Here is a 25,235-nt window from a genome sequence, read left to right as displayed (position 1 = left end):
TTTAGGGAAAGCTGCACAGAAGAATAATAATTATAATATTGGCAGCATAATCACTGTTCTTTTTTCATTCTTTTCTTTTTCGTTTTTTTTTTTTTCATTATTATGGGTTTGCTGCGGATAATTACATTTGTAAATGTTCATCTTCAAAAAAAATGCAATGCAATCTCTGCACCAAAGTATACACAGACTCACCACTTCCTGCTTCTTAATATCAATAATACGTAGACACTGGAGACCATTCTATACAGAGCCAAGCCCCAAATTAAACCCAGCAATGACAATCAAACACTTACAGCTTCAATGCAATTGTTATGAGCAACATGAAGCTACCAACCCAAATGCTCTTTTTCAACGTCAGAAACATACATCCTTGCGATGCTAAGCTTATGGCAAGGAACCCGTATAACTAAATTGTAACGTCATCAGAAGAAAGACATCCATTAAAAGCAGAAGCACAAGGAAGTTGGCTTGCTTAAAGTGGCAACCTTATATAACCTGCAAACGGAGTGCCAATCAGAGGCTATGATAATTACACTAACAAATTGGGACAACTTCTCATTTTCTTACCTCAAAACAGTGCACCAGTGCAATCTTGATTCCTGATCAGATCCTACCACATCACAGACTATATTCCTAAGCATATACAAATGGCTGTTGGTTTCTTTTCTTGTCCCGCATCCACATTTGATTTCTACAAGGGCCCAAAACGCATTGGAGCACATGAGATTATGGGCTTCCTTCTCAGAAATTCATAGAGTGCCTTAGTGCAACTTTGCAATCTTAATCTTCATGGTAAAGGAAGCAAATAACGGCAAGTCTAATATACTACACTCTACAATCATATCTAATATTTAATAAGAGCGGGAAGCGAAGCATGAAGTTCTGCCAAGCATTGAAAGATCCAATTTAGCAATTGCTCTCGTGGCAGCTCCAGAAGAAGTTCTGCCTGCAAGATACACAAAAAAAGAAACAGAGAATCAATATATATTTAACTTCAAAAGAAGAATTTTAAATCCAAATTCCTGTGTGGTTTTGCTAGTCGGCAATCCATGATGCTATGAAGTTTAGGTTGAAAACTATTTATTTCCTAACAAATCTTAAAAAACTTAATTGATCCAAGGATGCAGAGTATTATCACTCTCTTGACAAGAATAGCGTGCCTGAAAAAAGGAAACTAGTCAACATTTGAGCTGGTGATCACAGACACAAACACTATAAGAAATATAACATAATTACCTTTATTCGGTCTTCCTCAAAAAGCAAAGAATTTCGGTATACATCAGATATCATGGAATCCGTCATCAGCTTGAAAACCCCCTTACTCATATTGGTTTTCATGCCAACCATCTTTCCTGAAGCATAGATTCTGATGATCCCAAGATCTGCTGCCATTCGCCTTACATAAAGCTTCTTCAAAAGAATTCCCATGGAATAAGGCTCTTTTCCATATTGACGGCGAAGATTCTCTGTAAATTGCATTAAACTCCAGATATCTTTCTCAGCTGCTTTCTCAGCTTCAATAATGGTTTCCATAGGGTTCTCTAGATAATTTATGTACTCAGAAGGGAGACGAGGGTTTATATTTATATCAATCTAGTAAATAAAAAATCACAAAAACAAGTTAGGATTCATAATCACTGTCATAAACTGGTACAACTAAAGTTTACTCTAGGTTGGACTTCACTTACCCACCAACTAAAATCAAATGTGGTATGGTCTTTAAGTATGCTTCTGAAAACTATAGACAGGTTTATTTATGAATAAAACTATGAGGAACAACATGAAGCGATCAAAACAACTGATTATTTCATAAGGTGAAACAACAGGTCAAAGAAAACCAAACTAAATGGATACACATAAAAAATGCAGCAATGCAATCATGCATAGGCACTTATTTACCTAATGCTACCAAAAAAGATTGATTCTCATGTATCAACAGAATGTTTTCCCTTTGTTGGTTTGAAACACTAACCAAGAATTTAGCATTCCAACTCTTGGCCACTCTCTTTGAAGGTATAGCTCTGAATACAGCAGTGATCTCAATTCTTAGATGAATTGGGTGAGAAAAATGTATGATCAGTCATTAAGATACGTAGAAAACTTAAAGAACAATTGCCCTTATTTCTTTTTATTCAATCTACAATGAAGGAGCACATCAAAATAAATAGGAACAGTGAAGTTTCTTATTAGGAAACAATTTAAATGAAATAGAAAATAATAAATAATAAATAATAAAAGGAAGGAAAATTATTCTATTCTAGAATAGAAACAAATCCCTAAAAACTTGACAATTAGAATAGTTGACTAAATCAGAAAAGTAAATGAGAAATATTCCCAAAATAAATTAGGAAATCAAGCTGCACTAATGTAGGAGAATCGAATCTACACTAATGTAAAAGAATCAGATTTCTACGCTCCCCCTCAAGCTGGGTTATGAATCTTAATCATTCTCAGCTTGGGTTTCAAACCGTCAAAAATGCTTCTAGGAAGAGCTTTAGTCAGAATATCTGCAATTTGTAAACTTGTAGGGATATAAACCAGTTTGAGCAACCCATTTTCTATCTTTGCCTTTATGAAATGTCGGTCCAACTCTATGTGCTTGGTTCTATCATGATAAACAGGATTTTTGACAATACTTATAGTGGCCTTATGGTCACAAAACAGTGTTATAGATGTCACAATTTGAACTTTTAATTCTCCAAGTAACCTCATCAGCCAAATTCCTTCACAAATACCATGGGACATTGCTTTAAACTTAGCCTCAGCACTGCTCCTAGATACAACAACTTGCTTTTTACTTCTCCAAGTGACCAAATTTCCCCAAACATAAGTGCAATATCCACTAGTGGATCTTCTATCAATTACTGATCCAGCCCAGTCAACATCTATGTACACCTCAACTGCCCTATCCATTGACTTCTTAAAATGTAGACCTTCACCAGGACTCTTCTTTAAGTACTGTAGGAGGCAATGAATAGCCTTAAAATGCTCCTTGGTTGGATTATTCATACATTTACTCACCATCCTTACTACAAACTCGATATCAGGTCGTGTGGGAAAGGTAAATAAGCTTCCCAACTAGTCTTTGGTATCGCCCTTTGTCAGTGAGAGAACTTCCATTTTCACTTCCAATTTAATTAGTTGAGACCACGAGTGAATCGACAGGTTTGCATCCAATCATGCCGGTTTTTTTGAGTAGATCAAGTACATAGTTACGCTGAGACACTGATATTCCATTCTTAGACCAAGCCACTTCCATCCCAAGGAAATATTTAAGCAACCCCAAGTCCTTTTTTTGAAACTCCTTTGCAATGAGTTTCTTCAAATCATCTATTCCTTCCTTGTGGTCCTTGGTGATTATGATATCATCCACATAAACAATAAGAATAACTCTTTTTCCTTCATTAGTGAACTTAACAAACATAGTATGGTCAAACTAACATTGAAGGAATCCATACCTCTTCACTGCCTTAGTCAATTGTTCAAACCAAGCCTGAGGAGACTATTTAAGTCCATACAAAGATTTTTGGAGTTTGCACACTTTGCCCATGTTGTCTTGCTTTTCGAAATCAGAAGGAATTTCCATGTAGACATCCTCGTCCAAGTCACCATTTAAGAATACATTCTTGATATCAAGTTGGTGGAGAGACCAATCCAAGTTGGCTGCTAGTGACAATAGAACTCTAATTGAATTAAGTTTGGCTACTAGAGCAAATGTCTCCTTATAGTCTATCCCTTAGGATTGAGTGAACCCTTTGCAACAATTTTGGCTTTGAACCTGTTTATATTTCCATCTACATTGTGCTTTATTGTGAAGATTCACTTACATCCAATCAGGTTTTTCCCTTTGGGCAAATCTCAAATATCTAATGTCCCATTTTTCTCTAGTGCCTTGATTTCTTCAAGAACTACTGCCTTCCAATCTAGTTAATTGAGGGCTTCCTGAACAATTTTTGGAATTTGCACATTGTCAAGGTTAGTAGTCAAGGCTCGAAAGTTTGGATTTAACCTGTAATATGAGATGTACTTGCAAATAGGGTATCAGGTGCATGATCTCACATCTTTTCTTAATGCAATAGGAATGTCAAAGTCACCAGCTGGCTCACAAGTTTCAGTTTCAGATTCAATAAGGACATTACCTGTGTTGGTTTCAGGTTCTTAAAGTCTCAGATGAGGTTGATTTTTAGTGCTGGGCTATGTACAGTTGTCCACTTCTTCCTATGGTTTTTGCTTCCTTGAGTAGATTATCAATTTTATTGTTTTTTTCTTGCATAACCTTAGGGTTTGTAAAGTCAAGAGTTGTTTGAATAGGTTGGGTTTTGGAATCTGCATGGCTAATAGGTTGGGTAGGTTGAGAATCTAGTTTTGAAAGGGCTGGTTGAGATTCTAGTTTTGAAAGGGTTGGTTAGGAATCTGGTTTTGAAGGGGTTGGTTGGGAAATTGGCAAGTCAACAGCTAAGAATTGATATTCCTAAGTAGTATTCTCCCCCTGAATATCATTTTTGCTGTAGTATGGAAGATTCTCAAAGAATGTGACGTCTATAGAGCTATAGAATTTTTTTGTAATGGGTGAGTAACACCTATAGCCCTTTTGGTTTGGGGAATAACCAAAGAATATGCATTTTAAGGCTTTGGGATCAAGCTAGCTGTGGTTTTGTTGGCTAATATGAACAAAGGCAATGCAGCCAAAAAGTTTGATAGGAATGGAAGAGATCAACTGAGTTTGTGGGTAGGAAGCAAGAAGAGTTTGACAAGGTGTTTTAAAGCCAAGAACTCGAGAAGACATTCGGTTAACCAAATAGGTTGCAATGAGTACAACTTCTCCCCAAAAATATTTAGGCATATGGGAAGTCAAAAGGGATCTGGTCATTTCTATCAAATGTCTGTTTTTGCGTTCGGCAACCCCATTTTATTATGGAGTGTCAACGCAAGAGCTTTGATGGATAATGCCATGATTGATAAGGTAAGGGCCGAGAATAGAGTTGAAGTATTCCCTTCCATTGTCAGTTTTTAGGATTTGGATTTTGGCTTGGAATTGGGTTTGTACCATGCTAATGAAGTTTTGAAAGATTTGGCTAACCTTGGATTTTTCTTTCATAAGGAATACCCAAGTGAGTCGAGTATGATCAAGGATGAATGTAACAAACCACCTAGAACCTTTGATATTGTTAACTCTTAACTTTCCCCAAATGTCGCTGTAAATCATTAAGAAAGGTTGAGATGATTTGTAGGAAACGCTAGGATGAGTATTTCGAGTGTGCTTGGAAAGTTGACAAATTCCACACTAAAAATCTTTAGAGATGTTATTGAATAACGAGGGAAATAGCCTTTTTAGGTATGAAATATTTGGATATCCTAATCTATAAATACCATAACATGATAAGGTCATCCTTACTAGTACTAGAGGCTAAGGCTTTATAGGAGATTTGTGATCTCTCAAATGCATCATCTTGAAGAAGGTAGAGCCCTACACATGTCCTAGCACTGCCAATAATCCTCCCCAAGCCCAATTCCTGAAATTCACACAAGTTGGGGAAAAAATTTAGTGACACAACATCTATCTTCGTAAGCTTACTGATGGAAAGTAGGTTACAGCTTAAATTAGGGACATGGAGGACAAAGTTGAGTGTTATGTCTTTCAAAACTACAAAAGAACCTGTTCCTACCACCTTTGAGAGAGAGCCATAAGCAATTTTTATAGCAGAACTATCATAGCAAGGTCTACATGTGTTGATTAAAGATGCATCTCCAGTCATGTGATCTGATGCTCCTGAATCATCAATCCAAAATTGTGTACTTCCCTGTTGAACACTTGAACACTTAAGGCGTTTAGGAAATTACTTTTTTGTGCTAGTAAACTAGTTCCAAAGATTGCAGACTTGTTTTGAAGGGTTTGTTGGAGCATCACCTCTTTGTGACTTTCCTCATGCCATACCTCTACAGAAGAAGAGTTTTTAGTTCTGCTAGCCATAATGGAAACTCGTGTTGTTACAGTCTAATGGTTCAGGCCGACATGCTCTGATACCATGTAGAAAACTTAAAGAATAATTGTTCTTATTTCTTCTTATTCAATCTACAATGAAGGACTACATCTAAATAAATAGGAACAGCAAAGTTCCTTATTAGGAAAAAATTTACATGAAATAGAAAATAAAAAATAACAAAAGGAAAGAAAATTGTTCTATTCTAGAATAGAAACAAATCCTTAAAAACTTAACAATCAGAATAGCTGACTAAATCAGAAGAGTAAAGGAAAAATATTCCCAAAATAAATTAGGAAATCAAGCTGCGTTAATGTAGGAGAATCGGATCTGCACTAATGTAGGAGAATTAGATTTCTAAACGATATAGTTGTCAATAAAAAATAAAGCATTTTTGCTTGTTATATTTGATATCATAAAATAACATTATTTCCAATTTATATGCTTGATGGAATCCAAAACCCTAATAACCCATATTGTATGATCTCATTTACTGTACAGATAGTAATTGATGTTAAGAGCAGCCACATATTTTATTCTCGGATGATACAAATTCCAAAGGAAGTAAAGTACCTGCACTGACTGGTAAGGAACTGAAACTACACGGTGTTCTTCAACCTGGAAAGTGAGTCATAATTAGTGAAAGTCAGAAATTGTAAGCCAAAACTGTGGTACCAGTAGCTAGAAATCTGGAAAGCTTAAAAGTAATGAATATCAACTATCAGATTGGTAATTGCCTGTTAAATGATAGAGAAAAGCCTTGAAGTTCTATCACATCTTATAATTTAACTAGTTGGACAAATATAGAGGACAGAAGAATGGAGAAAGAGAAGGCATCCAGGTAGACAGCAACAGTTAATTCCGTTAATCAACCCTACCAAAGAAGTGGACCTAGAACATACCCTGGACAAACTCTCAAAAAGCATCTCAAAGAAAAGATCAATGCCAACATTTCCAACATCCCCTGTCTGTTGCTCACCAAAGATGGTACCAAAGCCTCTGATACCCATGTCTCTCTCTGCAAGTTGAAAACCTTGGCCAAGTTCACGGCATTCTTCAAGAGCTGCGAGCCTCTCCTGAAGCATAACCATAAAAATTCCAGGTCACTTCGATAATTGTATTTCAGCATATTTGACAACAAAAATGAAGGCAGACATTGAATACATACCATCGCTTGGTCAGATAGCAAGGACTTATCAGGGTAAAATAAGTATGCATAAGCTTCTTTATCTGCCCGCCCCACCCTTCCACGCAACTATTGGAATTGAAAGAATGATAACAAAATTAACAGTGGAAACAGGAGATGCAAAACTACAGAAACTATTTCGTTTTCTCTGTTCCGAGAATGAACAATGTTGCAGTAAGTAAAATGGTGTCCATAAATCCTTCTGAACAAGAAACACGGCAGAAAATTCTTTCATGATAGAAGATAAAAAATCACACAAACCCACATACAGAGAAACATGTGCTGCATAGAAAGACCTTTAATTTCGCATCATTATTCCAGATAAAACATAAAAGGAAAAGTTATAATGTGCCAAGATATTAGTGTATGCCCTTTACATCATTTTCCAGATAAAAACTTTGATAGTGCTCTTCAACGTTTACCACATCTTTTACAATTCATAAGAACATGTGAGAAAGGAGAAGCAAAAACTGCTTGACCTGATACAACTGTGCCAGGCCAAATAGTTGAACATCCTGAATTATGATAGTGTTTGCATTTTGAATGTCAAGCCCACTTTCAACTATATTTGTGCATATAAGAATTTTAATTTCACCCTGGGCGAATTTCTCCATGGTTTCCTCAAGCTGCTTGGAATATTGCTGCAAGAGGAAATTAACAGGTCTGAAGAACCAAAATAATATCAACTGATAATAAAGAAGAGATTAACTTGGGTAAAATAGTTTACTTTTAAGATTCCAAAAATGAAAGCATAATGTCCCCAAATTAAGACTATCATATATATTATACACAATTCAGTTCTCAAAAAACAACACTGGTAACACTCCATTAGTGTCTCGGGAATCGTAATTCCGGATTTCAGTAGATTGTTGAAACTAAAACATAATTCAAACATTAAAAACATGAAATACCTTCCCATGTGCAATAGCTATATCAACATCAGGAAATGATTGTTCAAGGAAATCCATCACTTCTTCCAATCCTGTTACATAAGAACAAGATCTACATTAATAAACTGAATAATAGAAACATAAAGCAACAGCATAAATGTATATATGCTTGGAAATCATCGACACAACACACCCTTGGTAGGTTTCTGGTTATTAATCATTGAGACCTTTTCCTTTGTGTCTTTTTTAACTTTCCTTTTTTTTTGCATGTAAATAGGACTTCTAAATTCATCTAACTAATAAATTAGCTCTGTGATTCAAACTCATTACACAATACTTATTTTTCCACAAATACACAAACAATAGATAGATATGATTATCGATATTAACACTTTACAGGAGCAACAAGCCAACAATACATATTTGCCCCAAAGAAGTACTATCACAAAGTTACTAAACCATGTAGATGATGACAATATAGCAAGAAAGTTCATAAGTGAAACAAATAGAAAATTTTGGATTAAGGCATTACCTTTGATACGAGGTAAGACATAGAAAACTTGACCACCACGGTCCAGCTCATACTGGATTGCTACAATGACCTTTTCTTTACCAAATGCTGAAAGACAGGTTCTGATAGGAACCCTTTCTGGAGGTGGTGTTGAAATTAAACTGAAAGGGAAGAAGGAAAGAAAAGTATATACCATGATTTATAGGACAAGTAACCTAAAATGAAAGTTTAAGGAAAGGTCCCTATGCTATTAAAATGATTGCTTCATTGCTTGCAGATAATTTATTCAAGGCTAAGAATGAATACAAACTAAATAGCCTCTGACTAGGTTCTTCAAGTATGAAATATAATTCTAACAAGCAAGTCAATCTTTACTTAGAGATACAGCTTGGCCCAGTTTCATGAAGCTACTTAAACAATATCCATCCCTCACCCATGAGGTGATTTGCAAGCATGCCTAGAGATGATTTGATTCCAAAAATGTAATGATGGTAGTAATTACAAAACAGTTTATTAGTCTATATTTTCTACGGTAAGGACAAAGTTCGCATGTCCTAATGCAATCCTCAAAAACCATTGATTCATGTTTATACAAAAATGTGTAACATAAGACTTGGCACTGATAAGATCTACATTGCACATAAAATGTATTAGTGTTTTTTCAGCTAAAATCTATCATCTGAGGCTTACACACGTCAATGGCATGGTTGATAAATGCATCCTTTTTCACCAAGGCATCACAATAAACAAACTGAACTGAACATCTGAATCCTGGATTAAATCTGGCACCAAAGATGCTTGTGATTCAAAAATTTGACATACATATTACCTTGCATCACGGAATCCTGTCAAAGCTAAATAAAGCGTTCTGGGTATAGGTGTTGCAGAGAGAGTAAGAACATCAACTGAAGTTTTAAAAGAAGCAATCTTCTCCTTTTGCTTGACACCAAACCTCTGTGTAGCAAAAAAAAACATACAAACAAGTAAATCAAGCATCTCTCTGCAGACACGCATGAAAAGTATGAGCTAAAAGACAAAATATTATTGCAAGTAATTCAGTATTCTGGACACATGGTGTTCCCTAAACCCTTTAATATATACAAACATGAAATGATGATGATGCTAATTCATTTCATTATGTTTTATTGAATAAAAGATCATAAAGGAGGTCAAAACCATAATCGTGCACTCTAGTTCATTACATAAAGAAAGCTAAATCCTACAAGAATTGAAGTATATTAAAACATAAAAGGGGGAAATCCTTATGTAAAATCTTTTGTTTATACAGTCAAGAACCTGTTCAAAACAATAGCAACAAGGATGGGAGGCAAACCTGTTCCTCATCAACTACAAGCAGGCCTAGATTATTATACACAACACGGCTTCCAAGAAGTGAGTGAGTTCCTACAATAATGTCCAAATTACCCTTTTTTATCATGTTCAAATACTCCTCCTTTTCTGCTTTACTCTGCATGTGAAATAGGTCTTATCAATATCAAACAGTAGCCATTATGAAATATTCCAGTCTAGCATAGTTTTCCAATAATATAACAGAAGTGAGAAAGAAACTGAACATACTTTAAGCTTTCAGGTAAACCCTATAAATACAATTCATGACACAAGCCTCTTGCCATGATCTGTTTATTATGCAAGCTGAAACCCCCATGTGCTTAAGAGGGAGCTTTTAAGATGTTCTGGATTAGAAAGTATGTCAATGGACTCTTCCCACCCCCACCCCCCACCCTCATCCAGTCCAGTACTTTTCCTCAAGTTCAAGTAAGATATTAAGCCATGTGATACCAATCTTTAGTCAGAGAATGTGGTCAATCCAGTGAATAAACTTCTTGTACCTGAAACCGACTCAGAAGTCCAACCTTGATACTCGGATACTTGGAAAACCTCTCTGAAATGACATCAAAATGTTGCTTGGCTAAAACAATCGTGGGCGCCAAAACCATAGCTTGCTTCCCTGCTGACACCACACAAAAGATAGCACGCAATGCAACTTCTGTTTTGCCAAACCCAACATCTCCACATATTAATCGATCCATTGGAGTTTCTCTCTCTGTTAAGTCCTTCTCTACATCAATAAAAGCCTGCAACAATGGACTTACTTTTGTTAATGGAAGAAAAACATTTTTCTTGTCAAAGGAAATCTTTGAACCTTATGGCGACTGCTGAAAAAGAAGTAATAATTTTTTTTTTTTGGGAAATGAGACATTGAAAATTTTCAAAACATCAAAAGGAAAACGATCCAAAGCAATTAAACAATAAGAGAGATGACTATTTGATTCCTCATAACGTGTACAAGAAAACCTACCAAACGTGCAGCTGAGTAAGACAACAGGTACCTGCTTTTGATCTGGTGTGGGTTCATACAGAAACTGAGCTGCAAATTCAGCCATGGCAGGACTCGTTGGGTAGGGAGATCTTTTTTGTTTGAGCCTATGCAAATAGAGCTCCATTAAATCTACAACCATCTTTTGAATTGCGACCTTCCCTTTGGTCTTTCTCCTCTCCCATACACTAGTATCATTTAACTTGCTCAAAGCCCTAGGCTTTTTTGTTTCATTTGGGCTGGAAATACGACCAAAACATGCCTTAATACACACGATTCAAAATTGTTTTGACATGTCAACTATAATATGCTAACACAGGAGCAGATAAAAGTAGAATTTATCCAAAAATAGGAAAAAGGAGGCAGAAAAACCTACAGATTATATCGATAAAGCATGCGAGAAGCCTGCTTAACAGGAAGCTTAGCCATACCATCAGCATACTCGATAAAGACGTACTCAATAGGCTCAGTAGAAGCCTTACGAACATCAAACTTAATCCCAACAAATCTACCAACACCCACTTTCTTGTGAACAACATAGTCCCCAGAACGTAGCGTGTAGGGATCAACCTTGTAGCTAAAGACACCTCCTTCCTTATTCTCCCTATACCCTTTGAGCTTCTCCAATCCCTTTTGCTGCTGCTCTTTCACCATCTGAATGTACTTGTCAGCCTCTTGGGAATCCATTACAGGCCTTGTGGCCTCTTTCTTGCCGTGGTCACGGCGTATCCTTTCGTTGAGAATGGAGATGGCATCAGTCTCAAGCTCTATCTTTTCTCTTTTTGGAGCCAATTCGTGGGTGTTGAGACTGGAGATGGAGAGACCACCTTGAGTGTGGACAGCCATGGTAGTTAATAGAGGAAATGAGGATTGAATTTTGCGTCTCTGTTTGTAAAGTAAAGGGCGGTTGACAGTGAAAAGGGTCCAGAGAGAAGGAGAAGAGCTGAGATTGAGCACGAGAGGCATGGACACTTCCGGTACAGGAAGGAGGGAAGCCATTGTTAAAGAAGAAGAATAAATGAATTTATTTTTAGAGAAAAGAAGAGAAATTGCGCATTTTTTGGGAAGTAGAATAAACAAGAGCTATAAAAGAGAGGATAAAACAGAAGGGGGTTTAAGAGGGGTTTTACACTATTAGTCAAAATTTGGGATATTATCGATTATCAAATCTTTTTTGTTTATGGACAGATATTTTCTCCACCGCGCACTTGGCCTTCACTTCGTACTCATATTTGTGCCCTTCCGGTCTTTTCACTGGTGTTTGGGCGCCGTACTTGTGGTTGGCTTTTGACTTTCCAGAACTGACTGAGGATATTAGATATCCTACCTTTCCTTTCCCATTGCTTGGAAAGCAATAGGCAATAGTATTTCTTGTTTTCTTTTCCTCCCCTTTTTTTCTTTTTTTTTTTTGGCTTTATTATAATTTCTTTCTTTTTATTTGGGATAAAGGAGGCGTTTTATCTATCCAAAGAAAACTTTAACAGAAGATTGTGTCGTCGAAGTGACAAAACAAGAGAAGAGGCGGCTGATAATACAAGAATGTAATCAACTGATGTTGCCTTGCTCACAAAATTTACTTGATAAAATTAATTAATTTCACTTGCAGAACACATCCTACAACAAATTCAGTTATATATAGTGTTATTCCAAAACAAGTGACATATTTTAAGTTATCAATTTCAGTTGCAAAAGATTATGGATTGAATTGCTTGTTGGAATATTTAACAACTATTATCTTTTACGAATTCAAGTTACCAATTAGTTCATTCAATAAAAATACAATTCCATTCAAAGGATGAAAAAAAAAAAAAAGAACGAAATGAAACTAATTAACTTCCGACATCTAATAGGAATCTCTCTCATAGTTTTCCCCCTGGCCAAAAGTCAAGCTAATATGGTGTTTGATATACCCACAAAATCTGAAAAAGCATAGATATGGTTACAGTAATTATGGTGCTATGTGATGGGAACAAGAGGAGGTCGGCATAATCTTCAGCTGAATTTTTAGAATTTGGAGAACCTGAAACAGAAACAAAAATTTAGTTATACAACGTGTCAAGCAAAGAAAATAGAATACTAGTACTAACACTACTACTAGTACACTGTATTGACAGAAGTAGCTGGGAAAGTATATCCGATTATAAGAGGCAACACATACCTGAAAGGCAAAGAAGTGGGCTGACATGCAGCCCGCACCATCCAGGCAATTGTTGTGCTTCTGTCACATTGATGCCTGCCGACTCAGCTTCTCTGCTATCCTTGTTGCTTAACATACTACACATGCATTCTGGTTTCTATTTGATCACAGATTTCAGAGGATCACAGCAGCTATCGGGCACATCTCCATTTCCTTTAAGGTAATTCAGGCAAGGAGCAAGCTGGTTTAGACATAAGGAGGAATCCTGGCTCCATCCCTCGGTACCAAATTTGCGAGAACCACAAGTATAGCGCCAAAGCACGCCCAAAGCTTCATCCGCATCCTGGTTTGCCATCAATTTGCCAACTCTAGTAGACTTATATATAAAGTTTGTGACTCATGAGTTGGTGATCCAACTTCTGCCATGCTAGTTGAGTCCTACTTTTTTGCTTCATTTTGTTTTGGGCCTTGGGGACCAAGGGCTGACATTTGACGGAGGGCGGCAGTGGCCGTTGGATTGGTGAAGCTACCTTCAAACTACTAAAAAGAGAAGAGAGGCTTGTGGAGTGGGTATGTGGCGAACGTTTAAGAAATGCTCACCATATGTAGTAAGAGTAACCAAACCTTATATCATAAGCCGCCAGCCCTTGAATGAAGGCCTAGATACGTATCAGCCAACAGCAGAGCAGGAGATGAACCCAGGGCCAGATGTGCAATTGGTGGCTACGCCTAAGCGCACCGATAGTAGATGTTTGCCAATACCAAGTCTGCACTCTAGTGTAGGCCAATGTTAAAAGTCTTAATAATGTTAACTAACAACCATATAGTTATAGTAAAGCAATTTCTTATTGGTTGATACTTGATAGTTCATCCATCCCTGTTTAGTAAGCTAACCTATGAGCCAACCCAGACGTATAGCAACCAGATCTCCATCCCAACAAAAACATACAAAGCCTAGTAAGCCTGCCTTGCCTTGACTTAAGGGGAACTTTGGAAATCCTTTCTCGTATTACATTAGCATTCCATGCTTTTCACGGACAAAAAGCCCTCTGCTAAGGCACTGCTTAATTTCTTATACGTGTCCTTGATTTTTTTTTTTTTTTTTTGGGTTCCTGACAAGAAAAAGACACAGAGGGTTTTGGCTTTTAAAAGGCCGAGCGGATTCCTAGCGTTTGGACTTTGGAGGGACTCGTGCCTTTTCTCTTTATCTCATTTCTTGATGTTATTACCAGTTTCCAAATAGTAAAATACTTAAAAGTCCAGATCTCAAAGAAATGTTATTGTTATCAGGTGAACAATAATAATAATAATAATAATGACAGAAAATGTCATTTATCTATGTGCAAGGAAAAGGTGGCTAACTAAAATGAAAGTTTCTGGATGAACTAACAATATCCAAAAGACCCACGAACCCTCAGATTTCAATGAGCCTTCATATTCCTATGTAGAGGCAACAGCTACCTCGACATTTAGCCTTACAGATTCTTCTAAAATGACTAGACATAATATATCATTCCAACTTCAATGAGATTGATGTGAGGAATGTTTAGTGCTACGGCGGGGCCCCTGCAGTTCTTTCGAAGAAATGAATACCCCATATCAATCACAAGCTTTTTCAAAAATGATGAAGTTCTCCTGGCCTTTACATACGAGTGGCCCATTATATATGCAACACCTGCTTCCTTTGCCTGGATCAAATCCATCAACTCTTCCCTAACGGAAATATCCATACCAGGACTTTTTGGTAGTTGAAATCTCACATGGCACCTCCTTACTTGTGGATTCTCATCATCATAAGCAGATCTCAAGCTCTGTAGGGTTAAGGATTTGCTGCTTTGGATTGAGTTGCTAGCACTGCAATCGTCTATCTCAGTAACTACTAAACTTGAGCTTGATTGGATGCTCCTGGTACTTATAACAGCCATCCTCCCATCATAGGATGAACTCTCAGAACTACAAAATTGTGGTTCTCCAGCCTCCATCTGGATGAACTCTGCTATGCTTTGTATAAGCTGGTTCTCAAAATCCCCATCATCCCGCTGGATATCTTTGTAGCCATATCTGACAATACACCTGTACATTCGATATGGCCTGGGGCAAATCCGACCAATAAGAAAGCGTTCTTCTGGTGAAACATATGGGACAGGAACTGATTTCACACAAACAAAAACTAACACCTTATGAAAAGCAGGCAGGTTCGTCACAAAGTGGGAGAAGATTGCAGGGACTCCTGTCGCCAATTCAGAGTATACAAGGCCTATTCCAGGCACGCGGACAATACCAAGGCTAGGACCCAAGCCAAGCAACCATTTCAATGATACTTTGTTATGCAGGTCAAAGTTGTACTTCTTGCGAGTCCCATAGTGCCAAATGTACATAACCATCATAAAGATGAACGACAGCACAAGAGGCACCCATCCTCCTTGAGGCACTTTCGTGAGTGCTGCTGATAAGTACACCCCTTCAATAAACCAGAAGAACAGAAGGAACATTGCAGCAAGCAAAATGTTTTTCTGCCAAACAAAGGTTATCACAAGTGCCATGAGAAATGTTGTAATGAACATCACCGTCATGCATGCAAGTCCTGAAAACCAAAACCAAATATGATACATCAGCACCACAGACAAATAAGACAGGCAAGTTGACGCAACTTGCAAGGAACTATCTCTATAATCTGAACTACATGATCAAGAACTGTACTTTTAGTGTACACAAACCATAAAAAATCATTAGTAGACAAATATCTCAAGAGTGATGGATATAAGAGGAAAAAATCATAAAAAAACCACAAAATTGATAAATTAGAAAGTTTTCTCCTGTAACTACTTTAGTCTTCACATATTTTCCTCTTTACAATATTCTTTGCAGCATCTATGGTACGAAATTGATCAGCTTTATCCCCATAAGAGAAAGGAAGAACACAAGAAGTAATTTAATTATTATTCAATCATATTTTTCTCAAGAACATTTGAGGAGAAAGGGATCATTTATCATAGAATGAATTACCATAAGCATTTCCGATTAAAGTTGTATTTTGAAATCCAATAGTTATGACAAGAGTAAGGATCATGAGTATCCAGTTTATTTCTGGGATGTAGATCTGGCCATATATATGTTTTGAGGTGTGAACAACTTTGACTCGAGGAAAGCATCCAAGGGCATGGCATTGTTTGATAATAGAAAATGTGGCAGTTATAACAGCCTGACTCCCGACAATAGCCGCAAGGGTGGCAATTACAAAGACAGGCCAAAAAACAGGACCTGCGAGGATAAAAGGAAAATTTACACAAACTTAAATGTTATAACAATGCTTCGAATCAACACAGTTGATATCAGATTGCACTAACCAGGAATTGAGTCATAAAAACTGTTAGGGATTGAATGGAGGTTTCTTGACAAGAACGCAGCCTGACCCATGTATTGTACAACCAAACATGGGTATATTACAAATGCAAATGCAAGCTGCACAGCAGGAAAATTATCAAGTTTCTAACTTTTATTTAATTCAAAACACAAGTTCATTATTGAGCTCGACCAGATAGCAGAAGATGGCAAGAGGATAGAAGTCTTACATTCAATCCAAAATCTACTTTCACACTTCAGGAGTGAAAAAATATGAACAAAAGGAAGAGTTACACTCACCCTAATTGATAAGGCAGTGAAATGACCAAGGTCCGCAAACATAGCTTCAGTACCTGGTGAGACCCAAAAAGTGCACATGATCAGCACATTTAAAAGAGCAACCACAATATCAACTTGGTCAATTAAAATAAAAGCCACGCCGTATTCAGTTGATATCCAGATTCAACCTACCAGTTATTGAGAGAAGGACCCCTCCAAGAGAAATCCAGCCATCTTTACCAGTCTCTCTAAAGAACTTGATAATATAATACGGAGAAACAGCACAAACAATCTTTGGGTTCCAACGTATTATGTTGTATAAGCCAATGGAAAAAATTGATACCAGCCAGATGATCACAATTGGTGCAAACATAAAAGCTACCCTGTGCGTGCCAAAATGCTGCAGAGCAAATAGGCCCACCAAAATAACACAAGCAAGCAAGAGGAGTTCGCCTAGGTTCAAAACAAAGCCAATTCATTAAGCCCTATGGAAAAAAGGAAATATCAAGAGGAATTGTGAACCCAAAACTTAAAAGAAGTCATAAAGGAAATGAAAACCAAATTCGAGAGTTGAATTACCATTAGTTAATTTCTTTTCAGTAACTTGTAGCCCAGACACAGATGAGAGAACTGCAAATGTAAAAACATTTAACCCTTAACCATGGCAAGAGTAAAACCATTAACATAACTAGTTCCAGACAAAAATGGTACAAGGTATAGCAACAAAATAGATGGAAATTTTACTTAAATGATGAAATATCAGCATCAAGACATGTCAAACAGCATTCACCACAAACAATATATACTATAGACAGGAGGAATCATGTAACCAGTTGACAAAAAGAGTGAATGTGGAACTCTATGATGACACCACTATGTTCATGAAAGTATTTCTGATGAGCCGTCCCCCTTACTAAATCATTGGAGATCAACTATATCCAATAGAGAAATAGAGACACTGAATGAATCAACATAGTTATGTAAATCCTAACATGCAAAGTTGCCACACTGATTGCATGGTCTGACAAATGATTCAGCCAAGCAAATTCGAGAAAAAGGACTCATTTAACCTTCCCCAACTAGTTTGGAAATAAATCTCTGTTAAATTGAGCCTTTAAGATGTAAAATACCAACAGAGTTACTTATTCATTGGAATCTCTTGCCTTGTTCCTGTGAAAATATCAGCAGAGCTATTCATGAGAAGTCTTCTCAAGCTCACAACCTTCATCCACAATCATATTGACGTAACAAAAGCTAGGTCCAACAATTTTGCTTATTGTCCCATATGCCAGATATGTTTGAGAAAATTCCAGGAAGGAAAAAATATTAACGTTATAAGCCACAGCCAGAAAGATGATAATCTAGGAATTTCTGATATTCAAATCCAGTTACCCACATTAATATCTACCTGATATTGCTGGAGTGAGCACACCATCACCTATGACCATAGAAGCACCAAAGAGTACCACAACAAGAAGGGCTGTCCTTAGCCTTTTATGCTTCTCCAAAAATCGCTTAAATGGAGAACCAATGGCTTGTGTTGATGGCCCATATTTGTAGGCTGAGAGCTCTTCATCAGCTGCTTGCTGATTGGGGAGCAAGCTAAACTTTGCATGCCTACAAAGCAGGGAGTAAAGAGCAAAAGTGCCACCTGACCAAGAATCCACAGATATCAGCTAGCAAATGGTTAGCCAAAGGGATATAAAATTTTATTTTTATTAAAGAGAAATACCCATTATGAAGTTTAATGATTCATCACACCTTCACCATTATCATCCGCACTCAGCAAGATAAACACATACTTAAGAAGGGGTATCAATGTAAGGGTCCAAAAAATCAAGGAAAATGCTCCAAATATTGCTTCTTCATTCTGATGATTCTCCAACTTCCCTATGAACGTGCTCGAGTAAACATAAAGGGGTGAAGTGCTCAGGTCTCCATACACCACCCCCAAGCTCTGGCATGCTAATATTAGGTTCCTGGAGAGATTGACCCATGAATGCTGCAAAAGTGATACATGTACTTAATAATTTGCAGTTTCAAATAAGAACACAATGATAGTGCCATAAGTAATGCCAAAACATACCTAAAACTAAAACTCCACGAAACTCCAGCAGTGGCTAATACAGAGCATATTAAGTAGAAAAGGCAAATCCAAATTTAAAAAATTGATAAATAATTGAGGAAAGTAATCCAATAATGGAAATTAACACCAAAGCTATCAGATGCAAGATGCAAATTGAGGCTATGCCTTCATGTTGGTTTTCAAGAAGTTGCTTTGACAACAGTGGCCATTAGATACATCCTTATGGCACAGTAATAAGCATGTAATTTTGGCATTGTATGACACTGATTATGCAGGATAGTTGTCCTTGTCCTCGGCAATATGACTTTGCCGGCTGCCATTTGATGACACTAGTGCCATGTAACAGCAGGTCAAAACTTTAGTAATTCCAATCTTAGAAATTGCAAACACAAAGAAGCTGCTCTAATCAAGGGGAAACCAAAAGAAGTTAACAAATCAATAGCAGGTGCAAATAGTAAAAGATGAGATTTTATCCAATGAAACAGTTAAGAGTTTTCCTATTACACCACAGAATTAGAACTAGAATCTAGAAACTGGTTTACTAGCTATAATAACATTCTAGCAAAAAGAACAACTGATCTTTATTTAACCTTCTCACAATAAGTTTATGGATGCATGAGGCGAACTCAAAATATTTCAAATTTAATATCCTTATATATATATATATATATATATATATATATATGAGGAAAGATCCACTTACATAAGTTTAAAACTAATTTAGTTTTACACTCTTTCGTAAATATTTATGAGATTTATATTTGTTTAATCCTACCATTGTATTTCTTATGAGATTTATATTTGTTTAATCCTACCATTGTATTTCATGCTCTATTCATGTTGATCATGGTGGAATTCCAGTTAATTAAAAATGTCTAACTATTTGTTCCATATAAACAAAATTTCAACTGTTAAATATATATTAAAAAAGCAGCACTCTCGATCTATATGATAGAGATATTGGATCTATTCGAAACTTTAGGACGAGTACAGTTATGTTTTTAAATCCGACGATCCATTGTTGAAATATCAACCGTATATCAAAGTTCTAAAAAGGTTCAAAACTAATTAATTTTACACTTGTATAACTTGATCCCTCTTTTCTCTCTAGAAGATTAAGTTGAGAGAAAGAAATTATAAACCACAAAGAAACCAAAACAAGCTGAAAATCAGTGGAGATTAGGTTGGCAAAAGCAGCAAGTGTGATTGATTCGTTGAAGAAAATCTATGCTCACTCAACTAAACAGCGGATTAAAATAAAGAATACAGCAGCTACTTTTTGCGAGGGTGACGACTGCAGTTGAATTAATAGTAGAGCCGGGATTGAGAAGAAGAAAGTCTATGGTCACTCAACTAAACAGCGGATTAAAATAAAGGATAAAGCAGCTACTTTTTGCAACAGTGACGACTGCAGCTGAATTAATAGTAGAGCTAGGATTGAGAAGAACTAGATAAGTTAAGACAATGAGATGAATCCAGATTCCAAGGCAGCGCCAAAAAAAAAAAAAAGGAACAGATTACGAATGAGAAATGAAATGAAGATCAAACATACAAGAACGAGATCAAATTATAAAAATAAAAAAATAAAACCCTAACCGGGGAAGGATTTCGAGAAGGAAAAGGAGTCGAGATTCCAGATTCTGGCTCCATGGAAAGCCGAGTCAGAGTGAAAGAGACTTCGGGTTTTTTTTTATTTTCTCTGAGATTATATATAGTCCAAGTCTTGTGCGGTAGGTGATGAGAGAGTTTTAATTGCGAATTTCTCTGCCGCTCCAATCTTTAAATCCTTCGACTAACGATTGAGCGCTTCCTTACTTCCTTGCAATTCCAAGGCCCCCCAAAGCTAACGGACCACCCAAACCCTGCCATTTCTAGCACTACAATTTAAATGCATACAACTATTGTGTAACGTGTATCATCTAATTGAAACAAATTTTGGTATGGGATGCTTCACACGCCTCTGTGGAGTTTGTCACACAGTTTCCACACGTGCTGCACACCCTATACCGGGTCAACTCGCTTCAACATTGCATTGCTTTGCATTGCTGATCCCCGAATCCCAAAGAATCCTCCTTCTATTCGTCTAATCTTCTATTTGCATTTTCATCATCTTAAAAAGAAACTACTAAATTGTTTTATTTTTAAAAAAAAAATTTATATTTTTTATATTTAAATATATTTTTATTTTTTTACTTGTATTTAAATAAATTTTTATTTCAATAAAAATTTTATTTATGTAAAGAGTTTATTTAGATAAAAATTAAAAACTTATTTGAATGTAAATTAAAAATTAAAAATTTATTTAAATATAAATTAAACATTAAATATCTATTTTAATTTAATAAAAACATAAAATTTTATTTAAATAAAATGTTACAATTTAGAGATTTTTTTTATTATTTTAACTATTTTCATTTTCACTTTTTCCTTTTAAATTTTTAATAAACATTCAAGATAGATGGATTGAAACGTAAATGGTCACCCTCAAATTAAATGGATATTAATATTTACACAAATCAAACTCAAATTTAAAATCAATTACATCTAAGTGAAAAATCTTACTAACTGATTATTTTAGTTAATGTTTTTTATGCATTGTTACGGTGAGATTGGTGCCAAAATACCTTGAGGAACCAAATGAAAATTTGTTGTAGACGCATTGTCCAATCCCCACCTGCAGAAATTCATCTAAGCAAGCAACTAGACATAAACCATTACTTATCATGATAACACAGCTACAACAAATTTAGCAGTGCATTATAATGGCAACAAAACAGCTACAACAGTAAAAAAATTATCCTCAAACTCGTCAAAGGAGTACAACACATAAGTAAAGTGCAAGCAATGTGATCGAAACAACCTCCTTCAACTCCACTTCCTTTCCTCCAAATGATAAAAGGCTATTGAATGATAAATTAACTAAACTTCATGGCTTTATGACTGCCAGTTTTGTGAAAAAAGCATGATACCTATGAATTTAATGGACAAAAAGACTTTAAAAATCAGGTCCAGTTTCTCATTAGACAGTTGTAGTTTTTCTTTCAACATTCAACATAATTATTAATTAAATCCAACAAATTTATCTAGTTCCCATAGAAATACAAAACACACCAGAAGAAATGTCAGCTACTAGATCTTTCAAATCCCTCAAGACTACACCTAGTAGTAAATTTTTACCAGTACTGCTAGATAAATCATATAGATAGGTTAATTATTTTGTTAGTGCAAAACTAATTATTGCATCAACTTAGTAATCATGAAAAAATCCAATGTCTTATATCAACATGCTTATAAATTTCACCATGTCAGAAACCATCAACCATTTGACATGCTAATTATTTCTGCTATATGCAAAGCATATATGATAAATATTGCAAACATTAGAGCAACATATGCAGGAAACGAGTTGAGACTATTCAAATCATGCAATCACTAATTTGATTCATACAAAAATTTTACACTAACGCAATGTTGATGATGATTGTAGAGTGCAGACAATGAATTATTCATTCTCATTTACAGGACAGACAAAATGGGTTGTCAGATTATTGAATGGAATTTATGGAAATAAGATCCTTCCTCAGTGTAATATTAGTTATAGGTATCAATATTAGTCCTAGCTATTCCATATACATATGGTCAAATAAGATCTTTCACATAATTTTCATCTAAGTCATGGCTATTCCTTTTTTATTAAATACTAAAAATGATTAGAGCAGTCTTAAAATTTATGCTTTGACAGTAAACTTATGAATAAATTCAAGATGAATATAACATAAAAATCCAAAGACAATTGATTTTTAGTAAAAACTGAAATAACCGCACCTTTCAATGCTTATACCCATGAGCTAGCTTCACATCGGCAGCCCTTGCAGAGGAAGTTTAAGGAAGTGAAAAAAGATGGAGGCAGTGGCAAGATGGAGGAGGGGAAGGCAATTTAGGGCCGAGATAGTGAAAATGAACGGAAAAGAAAAGAAATGATAAGTATTTTAATCTTACTAATTCAATGTCAATACGCAAATCAATTAGAATATGCTAGAAATTGACGTTATACAAACTAATGCCAATGAAAGAAAGTTCATCCTCCAGTTTCCACCAATAAATCAACAATGGCAAAGCAGGGAATCCACATAACCGTTTGAAATTTGATATTGTGAAGTAGCCCCCTTTCTAAACTCTGTAGTTCTTGAACAAAAACAATTTTAACTCTACCACTTGATGATCTGCCATTGACAAAAGCAACGCAGCCCAGGAAGGACATATTATTAGAAAACAAGATAAGCACATTAAGCTACAGGAACCAAGAGACTAGCAAAATAAAACTAATTCATAAGATGCCAGAAAAGGCTTGGTCAAATCAAGTAAGAGAGTGTCGAGATGTTTCTCAAGTGCACCAAATAATACAACAAAATCTGTTCCCCTTGATACATAAGCTCACTCTCCCACAAAACTTATAAGCCGCAAAATCAAACTGTATTTTTACTTATTAAAATACTTAAAGACTCACATACATTAAGAGCTAGCACAATCAAATGAAGATGTTCGAATTCTAAAACCTACTCCTATAACTAGAACCTAGGTAGGTGGAAATTTGAAAAAGAAGCAAAAACGATATATCACGATTAAGAAACCAAGCAAATGCAACTTAAAACATTCATTTGAACATCCACTACATTAAACAATACTAGATCATAGGCATAAGGTAGTCTCATCAAATCCTTAATGTGATACCAAAATTAACACATCATAATGCACATTCGATAGGCTTAATCATTAACCATTCCCATTAAAGAACATTTGAAACGCTTCCAATCATAGCCATCAGTCCCCCTTTTTCCTAAAGGAGCATCCCTCTGTGAGTCTAGCTCTACCACCAGTAGGCTGGCACAAGACTGTCTGGCAGTTACCACACACCACAACAGTTTGAGAATGGCTAAATACAGTGGTTCTGCAAATTAAAAAGCAGAAATTAGAGAATGAAACCCCAAATATACTATAGAAGAAAATCCAAACAACTCAGATAATATAAACTTACATGTTGAAGCAACCTTGACACTTAACATCCTACACAAAGAGTAGAAGGACAAGTTAATCCAACATATACATATACACACATGAAAAAACAGATCAAAAGGTCAAAACATTTGATATTACAGTACAGCAAATATGTGGAATGCGATGTTTCTCAGATATCCTAAAAGGCAATAAATTAGAAAAGGATCAGGAAGAACAAATAGGCTATGACAATAAAGAAAGCCAAATATTACCATGAAGAAAGAATTAGGAGACTGAACTAGACGCTTGAGCTTGTGTTTCCTCTTCTCTAGCTCTGCCGGCGGATTTAACAAGTCGATGTCGTTTTGGAGAACCTAATCTCACATTTTAACCAGCCAAAATCAGGTCCAATTCAAAACAAAATCATAAGGTAAACCGCCCTGGGAAACCCATATCTTAAAACAAATCATAAACCCCCAACGAGCCCAAAACGGACAAAGTGTTTCCGTTTAGCTTAAGATAAGAACGAGTCGAAAGCAAAAAACAGCAAGAGGAAATATCCCAACAACAGAAACTTAAAAGTCATCGAAATTTCTTCTTTCCTAAAGCTTCCAATCAACCAAAAAGGAGCAAACGATAGGAAATCAAAAATATGAACTAATGAAAGAGTAAGCAACAATCAAAGACACGATAACGAGAAAAGAAAATGAATAAATAAAGAGGAACTTGGGACAGACCATTTTTTATCGCTGCTGGATGCGTTAGGAGAAACCTTGAGAACCTCCTATGCGAAAGCGGTACAGTTGCAGAGTTCCTCGGCAGAATCGAAAGGAAGACTTCGAAACATGCTAATACGAATGTGATGTTTATATAGAAAGCGAAAACTGGTTGCCCTCGTGTTCATTTTAAGCAGGTGGGCGAAGACCATAAACCCACTCAGGCCCATCCTTTGAAGCCCAAACCAAACTTCTGGATTTTTTTTTTTTTCAAGCGTTTTAAAAGGAGGAGAAAGTTACGTGATTACTTTTTTTTTTTTTCAAAGAAGTGGGTTTTAAAAAACAAACAGTTATATATATATATATATACATATATATATATATATCATTAGCAATATCTTTGTTATTATTAAAATATTTTGCCATTTCTCTAATTGAGTCAAAGCTATTTGATTCTTGAAACCCAATTTAATAAGATGCCTTATAATTAGTATAGTTTTATGTAAGATATACCAGACCATCTTTGCATTTGTTGATTTTACATTTGGGTACTGATGATAGTAGACAAAAATGGTCGAGATTATTTATTTAGATATATTTCCTTTGTTGGGTTTGGGTTTTTGGGCCTGCAATTAGTGTAAGCCCAGGTCTAATGTAGAATAGTTACCTATTTTCCTTGATAGGATTTGGGTTTTGGGTCCTACAATAGATGTAAGCCCAAATTTAATATGGATAATATATACTTGTGTGCTGCATTAGTTGCAAGCCCAAAAC

At 35.9% G+C, this 25,235-nt stretch overlaps 4 protein-coding genes across 22 annotated transcripts; all 4 read right to left on the bottom strand.

The window, feature by feature from the left end:
• LOC111291649 (DEAD/DEAH box helicase) lies at positions 1–12,301 on the bottom strand. Of its 8 annotated transcripts, XM_022883472.2 has the most exons (14): positions 11,283–12,255; positions 10,920–11,145; positions 10,419–10,664; positions 9,902–10,036; positions 9,398–9,522; positions 8,590–8,729; positions 8,079–8,149; positions 7,647–7,808; positions 7,150–7,236; positions 6,884–7,057; positions 6,555–6,599; positions 1,237–1,593; positions 568–946; positions 1–495 (listed from the first exon to the last, which is right to left on the bottom strand). In XM_022883472.2, exons 1-13 carry the CDS (start codon positions 11,903–11,905, stop codon positions 845–847), a joined length of 2,493 nt encoding a protein of 830 aa, XP_022739207.1. In that variant the 5' UTR covers positions 11,906–12,255; the 3' UTR covers positions 1–495; positions 568–844. The 8 variants fall into 8 exon arrangements, with proteins under 8 accessions (XP_022739207.1, XP_022739210.1, XP_022739209.1 ...); XM_022883475.2 differs by lacking the exon at positions 7,647–7,808 and having other exon boundaries at positions 11,283–12,258; XM_022883474.2 differs by lacking the exon at positions 9,902–10,036 and having other exon boundaries at positions 11,283–12,258.
• A 288-nt stretch (positions 12,302–12,589) lies between these two features.
• Positions 12,590–14,165, bottom strand: LOC111291653 (Bifunctional inhibitor/lipid-transfer protein/seed storage 2S albumin superfamily protein). The gene is given in 2 exon segments (XM_022883491.2): positions 12,590–12,926; positions 13,065–14,165. Coding segments are annotated over 2 exon segments (465 nt in total). The 5' UTR covers positions 13,399–14,165; the 3' UTR covers positions 12,590–12,795.
• Positions 14,166–14,309: 144 nt separating this feature from the next.
• Positions 14,310–23,223, bottom strand: LOC111291651 (potassium transporter 4-like). 12 transcript variants are annotated; one of them, XM_089767183.1, is made up of 11 exons: positions 22,576–23,223; positions 21,375–21,424; positions 20,347–20,621; positions 18,426–18,666; positions 18,073–18,315; positions 17,244–17,294; positions 16,857–17,117; positions 16,686–16,738; positions 16,391–16,505; positions 16,050–16,304; positions 14,310–15,627 (listed from the first exon to the last, which is right to left on the bottom strand). In XM_089767183.1, the coding sequence occupies exons 3-11, from the start codon at positions 20,398–20,400 to the stop codon at positions 14,540–14,542; spliced, it is 2,361 nt and encodes a 786-aa protein (XP_089623309.1). In that variant the 5' UTR covers positions 20,401–20,621; positions 21,375–21,424; positions 22,576–23,223; the 3' UTR covers positions 14,310–14,539. The 12 variants fall into 12 exon arrangements, with proteins under 12 accessions (XP_089623309.1, XP_089623310.1, XP_089623316.1 ...); XM_089767184.1 differs by having other exon boundaries at positions 20,347–20,612; XM_089767190.1 differs by lacking the exon at positions 20,347–20,621 and adding an exon at positions 18,751–18,784.
• A 149-nt stretch (positions 23,224–23,372) lies between these two features.
• Positions 23,373–24,585, bottom strand: LOC111291654 (small ribosomal subunit protein eS27y). The gene is made up of 4 exons (XM_022883492.2): positions 24,483–24,585; positions 24,018–24,119; positions 23,786–23,814; positions 23,373–23,698 (listed from the first exon to the last, which is right to left on the bottom strand). The coding sequence occupies exons 1-4, from the start codon at positions 24,483–24,485 to the stop codon at positions 23,572–23,574; spliced, it is 261 nt and encodes an 86-aa protein (XP_022739227.1). The 5' UTR covers positions 24,486–24,585; the 3' UTR covers positions 23,373–23,571.
• Positions 24,586–25,235: the final 650 nt, after the last annotated feature.

Source organism: Durio zibethinus, chromosome 10, assembly GCF_047325235.1.
Source record: "Durio zibethinus cultivar Kanyao isolate XHJ-2024 chromosome 10, ASM4732523v1, whole genome shotgun sequence".
Classification (NCBI taxonomy): domain Eukaryota; kingdom Viridiplantae; phylum Streptophyta; class Magnoliopsida; order Malvales; family Malvaceae; genus Durio; species Durio zibethinus.
This window is presented reverse-complemented; position numbering and strand designations above follow the sequence as displayed.